General features: G+C 50.3%; 1 protein-coding gene across 2 annotated transcripts; it reads right to left on the bottom strand.

Moving 5' to 3' along the window:
* Nucleotides 1–882: 882 nt before the first annotated feature.
* On the bottom strand, nucleotides 883–8133 carry ANKRD34B (ankyrin repeat domain 34B). 2 transcript variants are annotated; one of them, XM_071455161.1, is made up of 4 exons: nucleotides 7975–8133; nucleotides 6476–6684; nucleotides 5605–5621; nucleotides 883–5109 (listed from the first exon to the last, which is right to left on the bottom strand). In XM_071455161.1, exon 4 carries the CDS (start codon nucleotides 5058–5060, stop codon nucleotides 3582–3584), a length of 1479 nt encoding a protein of 492 aa, XP_071311262.1. In that variant the 5' UTR covers nucleotides 5061–5109; nucleotides 5605–5621; nucleotides 6476–6684; nucleotides 7975–8133; the 3' UTR covers nucleotides 883–3581. The 2 variants fall into 2 exon arrangements, with proteins under 2 accessions (XP_071311262.1, XP_071311263.1); XM_071455162.1 differs by having other exon boundaries at nucleotides 6476–6596.
* Nucleotides 8134–10552: the final 2419 nt, after the last annotated feature.

Raw genomic sequence — 10552 nt, 5'->3', positions numbered from 1 at the left:
TAGTGCCTACTTAGTTTACTGTTTTTCTTGTATAGCTGCATCAAATTATGGCAATATTCTTTTAGAAGTGCTGTGCAGTTGTAAAAGACAAAGATCACAACAAAGCAATTACTCCTTAAAAGCGAAACCAAATTAAATGTGCAGGGAAAGATATTTTGAAGCCTATACTTTGAACATGGCACCTTAAATACAACCTTGAAAACTGCTAGTTTATGACATTTTTGTGTAGTGACTTGCTGCTCTTAAATCCCTTAAACCAAAATAATGGGAGTTGTTATGTAATCACTGCTTTTTGTGAAGCCTCCACTATTTGTTTTGAAGTTCCTTTCACTGTGCGGTCTCTCAGCGTTCTGCAGGGAACACGAAGGGAGAGACGCGGATTGTTTCCCACCTTTCCGCAGCCGGCAGGTGGCTTTGCAGTCCTGCCTGCCCTGGCGGTGTGCGGCTGCCGCTCAGGGCGGTGTCACCGCCGCGCCTCGGGGGGGCCCTGGCACCGTGGGGCCGCAGCGCTGCTCCCCCCGAGCCGCGGTGCAGCCAAGGACACCGAAAAGGCTTGTTTTTCACCCAGGATTTAACACCAGCACTCGGGTCAGGCTGACCGCGCTCTGCTGAAAAGAACATCGCCGTGCCTGGGAAATGTCATGGAGTCAGGCTTCAAAGATAACACAAGTGCATCTCTGCTCCACAAGTGGAGCCGCAGGAAGCTTCCGGCAGGTGGAGAGAGCCTCTCTCGCACCATACTCTGGACAAATTTAGCTGTATTGGATTAAATCGAAGTAACTGTTCCCATTTTCTTGTACAGAGGCAGCCTCAGAAACACTTGTGAGTGAGTACCTTTTGCAATGACTCATCATTTCCTGAGTAGTGAATAAAAGCATGTGCTTATTTCCATGTTCCCTCAGAGGGGGAAAATAACTTTTATTTATTCAGCATAACAACAGCAAGAGAACAAAGCTTTTTCCTTTGAAGGTCACTTGTAACAGTAACACAAACAATAATACTAACACTTCACACCACTTTACATCACAATCACACAATACTGATAACACTAGCACAAAACTTCCCTTTTCAAGACACTTGCCACTTCCCTCCACTGTCTGAGCATTTAATAGAAAAATTATGGTTTCATTTAAGGAGCCATGGTCCCAGATACATAATTAATTTTAAAATCAAAACAGCATAAATTGGGGTTTATACCCTCAGCAAAGATACCAGTTAGAACACCTGGTGATAGTCAATTTCTTCTAAGAAGGAATTTTTATTTTTTAAAGATCTATTTTCCCCTTCAAATATTTAACTTGACTATGAGATGAATGGTTGAGAACTTGCCATTTCCTTTTGTATTATCATAAAAACATTAGGAAACTTTAATCTGTGTAGGGACTAATTTGTACTCAGTTAATACTGACATATGTTGTTCCACATAATTTCTGTATCTTAAAAATATGGCCACATAATCCTTTTTTGTACCTGGAGTACAGAGGGCCTGAAGGAAAAGGCAGAACCTGAATGGAAACAAATACTCCCAAAAGTTATTTACAGAGAGTATATGTTGGCAATCCCCATGGTTTAATGTTTAGAATCCCCATTAAATTGTTTTATGGTGATGATCCCCATTAAATATTTGAATGTTGGTGATCCCCTTCAAATTGTTTCATGTCCCCAATAATCTTTAAATCGGCTTCTGTTTAAGATCCCCGTACCACTGTTTTATGGTTAAGATCCCCGTTACATTGTCTCCTACTAAGTGCAAAGCTAAATAACATTACAGGCTTTTTTTAGGCAATGCCAGATTTCGTGAACTTTGACTGAAGCTGCAACATACCCACTGAGCATTTTCAATAAATAAATACCTAATTTCAGTATACTGAAATTCACATTACACAGACACAATTTCAATACAACTAATGTCTGTAAATTACAACAAAACAGAACACATTCACTTTTTCTCAAAATTTAGAGGATGAGATCTAAATGCAATACCAGAATTCCAACACCTATGGGATGCACACAAAGACAAGGGAGATACTCAGAATCACAAGACACTAAAGGAAAGAAAGATTTTTAGATAGAGATACCCAAAAATACACAGTAGCTCAGAGGCTGCAGAGGACTGCTTTCCCCTGGTGGGGAATTCAGGCCTCTGTTTCAAATTAGCAGAATGTGGGTTTCCATCTCCCAGGTGAGTTTCATAATTAGACTCACAGGATCACAGAGTGATTTGGGTTGGAAACCATCTGAAATAAAAGCCCATCTCACGCCAAGGCCCCTGCCACGGCAGGGACACCTTCCAGTAGACCAGGTGGCTCCAAGCCACTGGCACATCCCAGGGATGGGGCAGCCACAGCTTCTCTGGGGTAGCTGTGCCAGGGCCTCACCCTCCCTGGAGCTCTTGGGTGATCTGTTTTGGGTCTGTCTGAGCGGGAGGGCAGAGTGCTCTCTCCCTCCCCTGCTCCCCAGTGTGTGTGTGTCTCTGTGTGTGTGTGTGTGTGTGTGTGTGTGTGTGTGTCTGTGTGTCTGTGTGTCTCTGTGTGTGTGTGTGTGTGTCTGTGTGTGTGTGCAGTGCCCCTGCTCGTGCAGACGCTCCGGGTGTGTCCCGGTGTCCGTACCCGGTGAGGAGCGCTGTCACAGGGGCACATTGACCCAGCCCGCCGGCCAGGTCTCCTTTTGGGGGCCCTAGAACTGCAGGAGGCTACAGAGCCTGTTCCAGGCGCAGGCTCTGCCCCCCGCACCCTCGCTTCCCCCAAATAAAAGCGCTTTTCCTCGCTTTCCTGAATAAAAGAAATCGCTCTGGAGCGGATTCCAGAGGCTGCGGCTGCAGCAGCCGCGGTGCCCGGGACGGCCTGAGCGGGGCTGGCGTGTGGCACACCCCGGGCAGGTGGGTCACTCGCCCTGCTGGCTCCCGGCAGCGCTGCGGAGCTCCGGGGCTGCCACCGCCGGCGCCCGGGCCAGCCGGGCTCGGGGGCGCGCTGCCAGCCCGCAGCCGGGGCTCGGCGGGCAGCACTGCCCTGCGACACCAGTGTCACCGGCTGTGACGTTCTGCGGGGCTGCTGCGGCCAGGAGACGCGGCCAGGAGACACGGCCGGCGTGCGCCTGCTGCCGCCCGCCCCGCCGCACGCCGCTGCCTCGGGGTTTCTATGCGTGTATATACAAGCTGGACACGGGCACTCTGGGCTCCGGCATCACAGTCAAACGCTTCGGGGTCCCAGACTCCGTGTGCAGCACCTCTCTGGGTGCTGCAAGGGCGTGCGTTTGGGGAAAGCCTGGAGGGGTAGTATTTACAATCTACAATGAGAACTGCAACACCTAAGGACTGCTGTGGGTTGTCTGTCACAGGCAAGTTGAAAACTTTACAAAACCAGCAAAACAAATACTGCTTAGATTGCAGAGGACAGCCTCATTAGATGTCTTTTCATTTACTTTCTGGGCTGTACCACTAATCCTGAGGCAGACATTACTTTACATGACAGACCTGCTCTATTTTGTGATACATACTATTACAATCAAGGACTGCGGTGAATATATTTACATAAATATCCCCTTTACTCTTCTGTTAAAGATTCAGTGACTGCTGAATCTGGTTAGACAGTGATTTGCTCATAGGGCCTCCTCCGCATCAGATTCGTCTCTTTGGGCCCCTTAGGGAAAGCAGATCCTGGGGGTGCTAGGTGAGTTTGTCCATAAGAAACCATTCCAGACACTGTGTTTATGACAGTCAGCTCTGGAACTGGGGGGCGGGGGCTCACATTCAGGGGAGGCAGTAAAGCTGGCCTTGTCTGATCCAGCACTGAGGCTCCTGAGGCCTCTCCCTCTAGAGGAGTCTGACTTCTGCCTCTTGGAGAAACAGGAGATATCTCCAGACCTCTTCTTGGACTTCGCAACAAAGTCTGGTATGTAGGAAGAATCTCTCTATTTCCTTTTGGTGACTTACTACCCTTGGTATCAGCAGCAGGAATTAGACTGTTGGTTAACGGAGAACCGGAGATGTTGTAATTTGATTCTCCACTTCCTTTCTTGATAATACTGCCGAGGTCTGAAAGTAAGCTGATTTGTCCCAAACTGGCATCCATGCCCATGGGAATCTCACTGGGGTTGTGTTTCTCTTCGACAAAAGGAGGCTGATAGTTGATTGCATCACGTAGTGCTTTCCTTGACAGGGTTTGATCAGAGGTTCTCAGTGCCTGGGCAGTGTCCTTCCTGTCTCTACTTTCATGACTGACACTCTTGCACAAGTCAAGGTCATCGACTTTACAGCAGAGCTCTTCCATGGGACTGATACTCTGGAGTTCTTGTGGAGAAGCAAGTTTCCTGTGCTGGAACACTGCTGGACAGCACTTTAGCCACGGATCACACGGCAGGACCTGTGTCAGCTTGAACCGTGCTGGTGTGGAGCTGGATTTGGTCATCAGTGGCACTCTTTCAGAGGAGTTGTCCCCCTGCTGCCCACCATACAGCTCTTTATAGCTGAATGGGTCTTCTGGACCCTCATCTGGTTCTATCTCTGACGGGGAGATGCACTCAGCTGGGGAAGCGCATTCCTCGAGGTTTGGAGGAGGCACGTTCAGGTACTGCTTTGTCTTCTGCCTGCCCGAGGCGGACTTGCCGGTGGTGATGATGATGACCTCTTTCCCTCGCGCCTTGCAGGCCTTCAGCAGCAGCTCCAGGGTGTCTCTGTCGGCAGCGTTGATGGCGTACACCAGCGCGGAGCAGTTGGAGTGGTCCGGCAGGCTGGGGTCAGCGCCGCTCATCAGCAGCAGCGACACCACCTCGGGGCCCGCCTTCTCCAGGCAGGCGTGCATCAGGGCCGTCTTGCCCGACTTGTCCTGGATGTTGGGGTCGGCCTTGTTGTCCAGCAGGTACTTGACCATCCTGGCCTTGCTGGCGCTCTGCACGTCGGCGTGCTGGGTCATGCAGGCCACCATGAGCGGGGTCTCGCCGCGGCTGTTGCTCTCGTTGACGTAGGCGCCGCCGTCGATCAGCAGGCGCGTCAGCCGCAGCCGCCGCTGGTACACGGCCTTGATCAGCGAGTAGCCCTCGGGCGGCATGTCCCCCGCCTCCATGGCCCTGCTCTGCCCTCGGCACCTGCCCTGGCCTCACAGCCTCACTGGCCTGCCTCAGAAAGCACACGCGTCCCCGGGGCACGGAGAAGGAAATGGGGAGAAAATAACAGAGGGTTTAACTGCGCTAATTGCTCCTGGAAACGCCCTCGTATTTTGTGAAAAAACTATGAGGGGAAGAAAAGAAGAAAGGTTTTCCCACCCCTTAGACTTACAACAAATGTGTTGAAAACTTTAAAAAACCCCTTCAATATAATTCTAATGTTTATATAAGATTAAAGCACGACTGTCACCTTCTTACTTTTTGACTGTCCTTTACACAGTCCTCTGCCTGAGTAGAGAGTATCAGCTCCACAACAAAAGAAACATTTGACAACATCAAAGAGAATGAGGAGGTTTCACACAAAAAATTAAGAGCTTAAATTACATTAAGCATACATAACATTCATAACAATATACATTTGTAAATAACAATACACAGTCATATAAGAAAGTATACCTGCAGACATGCAACTGAAACTTCTTTGTCTTGTATGTGCTTGCTTACCTGTGTGTAGGGAAAACCTTTAGAGAGAAAAAAAAAAATCAGTCCTTAATAACTGGCAGAGCAATATTACTCCAATACAAGATTAAATATGCATTAAATTATTACATTCATTTATTTAAAATGTTTTTCCAGAGAAATAAAAATGTTAAACTGGTTTAACTGTAAAGGCAATTAATCATTTTTATTCATCACTGAAAACACTAGTAATGGTGATTTACTGAAAAGCAGTAATTTAATTCTGTTTTACTGTGAATACGAAAATCGAAGGATGATCTCAATATACTTTGTTCAAAAGTCCAACAAGCAAAAAAAATGAGAGTCAGATTTACTCCCTGGAAATCTGGGGAGGAAATTTGACTTTGACTAGTGGCTTGTTTTTTTCACCCCTCTATCTTGATAAAACATTTTTAAAAGGTAATTGCATCAAAATTACTTTAGGGATTCACTCCATTATAATAAAAGTACAGGACTCAGTACTGTCTATTTCAGCTTTCATTGAAGTGCAAATCATTATTATGATTTTCATGTGTACTTTTGACAAGTAATGTATTCATGATTATTGTAAAGTCTTTTATAAATGTATCCACTCAATTTGTGCATGTAGATTTCCAGAAGGAAACTGCAGAGAAATACCTGGTAGATAACACACATGTTGGAATTCTGGCTGTGTTCTCCCCTGGAAGTTTTGACCTACCTGGAAGTTGTTGGTGATTTTACATTTCTTTCCTATTTATCTAAAGCTCCTATGATACTTAACTTTACTTAAGGGACAGCATATAGCTTTTATCACATAAGCCTTTCCATCTGTAGAAACCCCTTTTATGGCCAAAAGAACATTAAATATTAAACAGGCATGGACAGAGAATGCTACCTGAAGTGGTGCAGCAGGTCAGGGCTGAAGGTGAGACTGCTTCTGATGCATCTCCTCGAACCCCTCCTGTTGCTGAAATTCGCTGTTTCTGCCGACTTCAGCAGGTCTGAGGCAGGGAAGGCTGACATAAGACAATAGCTGGAGTTGGAAAGTTAGGAGTAAATGGGGTTGGCAGGTATGAGCCTGCCTGGAGAAAGCCTGAGATGTTTCTGTGCAGAGAAAAGTGAAGACAAGATTCATGAAATGGGGAAGGGAAACACACAAATTCTTCAGAATCACATACTCTACCATCAAAAGAAAGTTTTATAGGTTCACAACTGGAACAACACAATGCAGAACACACTCCCGAGGGCTGGATGACAGCCACAGCTTCATCTGTTAGTCATATTGCACCTGAACTGGCTACAAACTGCTCCAAAACCCCCACAGCTGGCTTTTTTGAAGTGAAAGACCATTGGCAAAGCAGATTCCCTAAAACAGTAATTTATTGGAAAATTCATCACAGATCGGTGCTGAACAGATTGGGACTATACAGCACTCCTAAATTTAATAAACTGCCATGTCAGAGGCACTCCATGAGTTTCTGAGCTATCAGGACTGACACAGGTGCTTCTCACCTGTGGAGGTAAACTTTGAAAGCAGCTTCAAGCTTTAAAGCAGTTTGAGGAATGAGGAACTTAGGGAACTCAGTGTGTGACACTGAATCATGGGCTGGTCTGTCAAATCACCCACAAATTCCTCTTATTCTTGTGCAAATAATATTTCTGCACTGTGCTGTTTAGAAAGGGCTTAGCTTTGTTTTCAAACAGCAATATTGTCCTGGAAAGTACTCTGAGACAAAATAGCACCAGGCACCTCATAGTATGAAACCCCGGTTCTGAATCTAATAGTCTAATCACAGCACTGAGGGGAAAAGAGCCCATCGACGTTATAACAAAAAACAAATGAAGTCAGTGTCATGAATGCGTGATAGGAATGAAGGACTCCTTGCAAACTATTCCTCACCTGTTTAATGTGAGAGCCAGATTTCCTGCCCTCCGAGCCTCAGCACCCTCACTGTTAAACAAGCTCTCACAGTTGTGTTTAGAGAGTCTAGAATCATTCCAGGGAAATTGTCATTGATTCTCATCTCGGAAAAAAGCTTTCACACTCAAAGAGCATGAGCACTTCGGTATTTTTATGATTCTTCATACACATATTAAACCTGGCAAATTCAGTCAGGGTAGCAAAAACTTGTTTTGCTACTTTAAATTTACCACGTACGAGTTACTTTTGACTTAAAAAAATTCCCATTCCAACGCTGCCAAAACTGCTCCGCCACCACCACCCCAAAGTTTCCACCACAACTCGCAACCTGACGGCTCTAAAGCGCTCCCTGAGCGGAGCCGGGAAAAAGCAGGGACCGCAAACTTCTCGGCAGCGACAAGCACACACAGCAGCAACACGCAGACACCACGAGAAGGAGATGAAGGCTGCGAGAATTAGTTTAAATACTTTACCGCGCTGTCGGCGGCGAGGCGGCAGCGCCGTTCCATGCGCGCTCGGCTCCGCTGCGGGCGGACGGGACGGAGCCGCCGCTCCTGGCGCTCCTGGCGCTCCTGGCGCTCCAGGCGCTCCTGGCGCTCCCGGCGGCGCCAGCGACACCGGGACACTCAGCAGCGCCGGGACACCGAGCGCCGCCCCCGGCACCGCCCTCGGCGGGGCTGCGCTGCCCCTCCACAGCCGCTGCCCCGCGCAGCCCCCACCCCCGGGCCCACCCCCGCGGGCCCGCCCTGTGCCCCGCGGCTGTTCCCCAGCCCCAGAGCCGAACCCACAGCCCCTCACACCCTCAGCAGCCCGCGGCTGTTCCCCAGCCCCGGAGCCGGACCCCGGACCCTCACACCCGGCTGTGCCCCCTCACACCCTCAGCAGCCCACATCTGCTGCCCCTCACACCCCCCACACCCACACCCAAACGCCCCGGACACCCCAGATACCCCTCTCACCCCACACACCCCACACACCCCTCAGACCTCATACACCCCAAACCCCCTCACACCCTTCACTCTCCTCGTCCCCCACACAGCCCACACACCTCTCAGACCTGTCAGACCCCAAAACCCCCTCAGACCCCACAAACCCCTCAGACCTGTCAGACCCCACAAACCCCTCAGACCCCACAAACCCCTCAGACCTGTCAGACCCCACAAAACCCTCAGACCTCACAAACCCCTCAGACCCCACACACCCCTCAGACCTGTCAGACCCCACAAACCCCTCAGACCCCACAAACCCCTCAGACCTGTTAGACCCCACAAACCCCTCAGACCCCTCAGACCTGTCAGACCCCACAAACCCCTCAGACCTGTCAGACCCCACAAACCCCTCAGACCCCACAAACCCCTCAGACCCCACACACCCCTCAGACCTGTCAGATCTCACACACCCCTCAGACCCCACAAACCCCTCAGACCCCACAAACCCCTCACACCCCTCAGACTTGTCAGACCCCACACCACCCTGCTCTTGCCCACCCCTCACCCCTCCTGTCACCCCACACACCCTCACACCTGCACCTCCCTTCTCTCACATCATCCTACAGCTCACAGCCCCACACACCCTGTCACCCCACATCTCCTGACCCCCGGCCCGGTCCCCTGTCTGCCCCCAGCCCACAGCACCTCCGGGGATCACTCTGGCGTGGGTGGCTGCTCCGGACAGAGGCAGCACCGAAGGGTGCCTGGCTGTGCTTTGTGATCTCCTGTCGGTGCAGCCAATGGAGGAACAACACACCAAACACCCTCCTCACCACCACACTGCTTCCAGCCACCCAGGCAGGATTTAACAGGGCTGAGAGGAAGCTGAGCCCAAGGAGAAGCCTCCCTCAGGTGTGACCAAGTTTGACTTTGAAGTAATTCCTGGTTAGTTTCACAGGCTAAAATCCTGTGAAATTTCAAAGCACAAAGACACTTCTTGGTTTCCAGGCAAGCTTAGGATGCCTCCACAACACAGTCTAGCTGAGGCTGGAAGGGGATCTCTGGAGGTCATCCAGTCCAAGCCTCCTGATCGCCCAGGAACATCCTGCCACCATTTGTTTAATGCCTCCAAGGGCAGAGATTTCACAGCCTTCCTGGGCAGCCTGTGCCGGGGCTCGACAACTCTCACAGGCTTTCCGGGGTTCAGAGCCTTAGCTCTGAGCCCGTTGGGTCTTTCCCTGTCATGCAGCGCTGCTGGAAGATGCAGCTCTGTGTGTGTGCATTCTCCTCTGGTCTACAGCAGTGAGACCCCTTCTGGGCATTGTTTCTTCCAGGCTATCCAGGAGCAGCTGCCTGAGCCTCTTTGCTTCTGACAGAGAGCCTGTGGGCATCTTCCGGGACACAGAGCAAGGATGTTCTCTGCAGAAATCCAGGCGGGCCCTGCCCACGCCTTCCTTGCTCATGGCAGGAGGTCTGCAGGTCGCCCAAGCACGGCTGCTCTGGAGCAGCCAGCCTGACCCTTGCCATCCCTGCGCTGCGCTCTGCTCTCCGCAGTTGCTGTGTGCCTCTGGTGGTGCTCACGGCGTGCTCTCCCACGCATCTGTGAGCCACAGGCCCTCCCGATGGCCCCCAAAGGCTCCGGGGGGGGCTTTCCTTGGAGGGCACCTGGCAGGGCGTCCTCGCTGCTCGCACTGTGACTCCCTGCCGGCAGCCCTCACGGCCGCCTCGCCGAGCTGTGTGAGCACACAGCCACCTGCTGCGTGCAGCAGGGCAGGTGAGGGTGAGCTGGCAGCCAAAGGAGCCACCACGGACGGACAACAAGCAGCCCCCAGCTGTACAGCACAGAGCTTGGCATCACAGGGAGAGAAGGTTCCAGGAGCAGTGTGATGGGGATTTGTGCCTTGCTATTTTTTAAAAGTGCACGTCAGGATCAATGAGAAGCCGTCATGACTAAGAGCTGGATAAATGGTATGAATAAGCCACTAAGACAAACAACATTCCAAGGGCAGGTTCCTCAGTTGCTCTTTAGCCTTCTCTTTCAAAAACTAAGTTGGGAGAATGTCCACAGATGTTTTGGGGCTTTTTCCTGCCTGTGGTGAGATTCTAAGTATCATTGTTTTCTT

This window comes from Agelaius tricolor, unplaced genomic scaffold, assembly GCF_023055355.1.
Source record: "Agelaius tricolor isolate 1412-34295 unplaced genomic scaffold, bAgeTri1.0.p SCAF_44, whole genome shotgun sequence".
In the NCBI taxonomy this organism is placed as follows: Eukaryota; Metazoa; Chordata; class Aves; order Passeriformes; family Icteridae; genus Agelaius; species Agelaius tricolor.
Note: the sequence above shows the minus strand (reverse complement) of the source record. Positions and strands in the feature narration are given on the sequence as shown.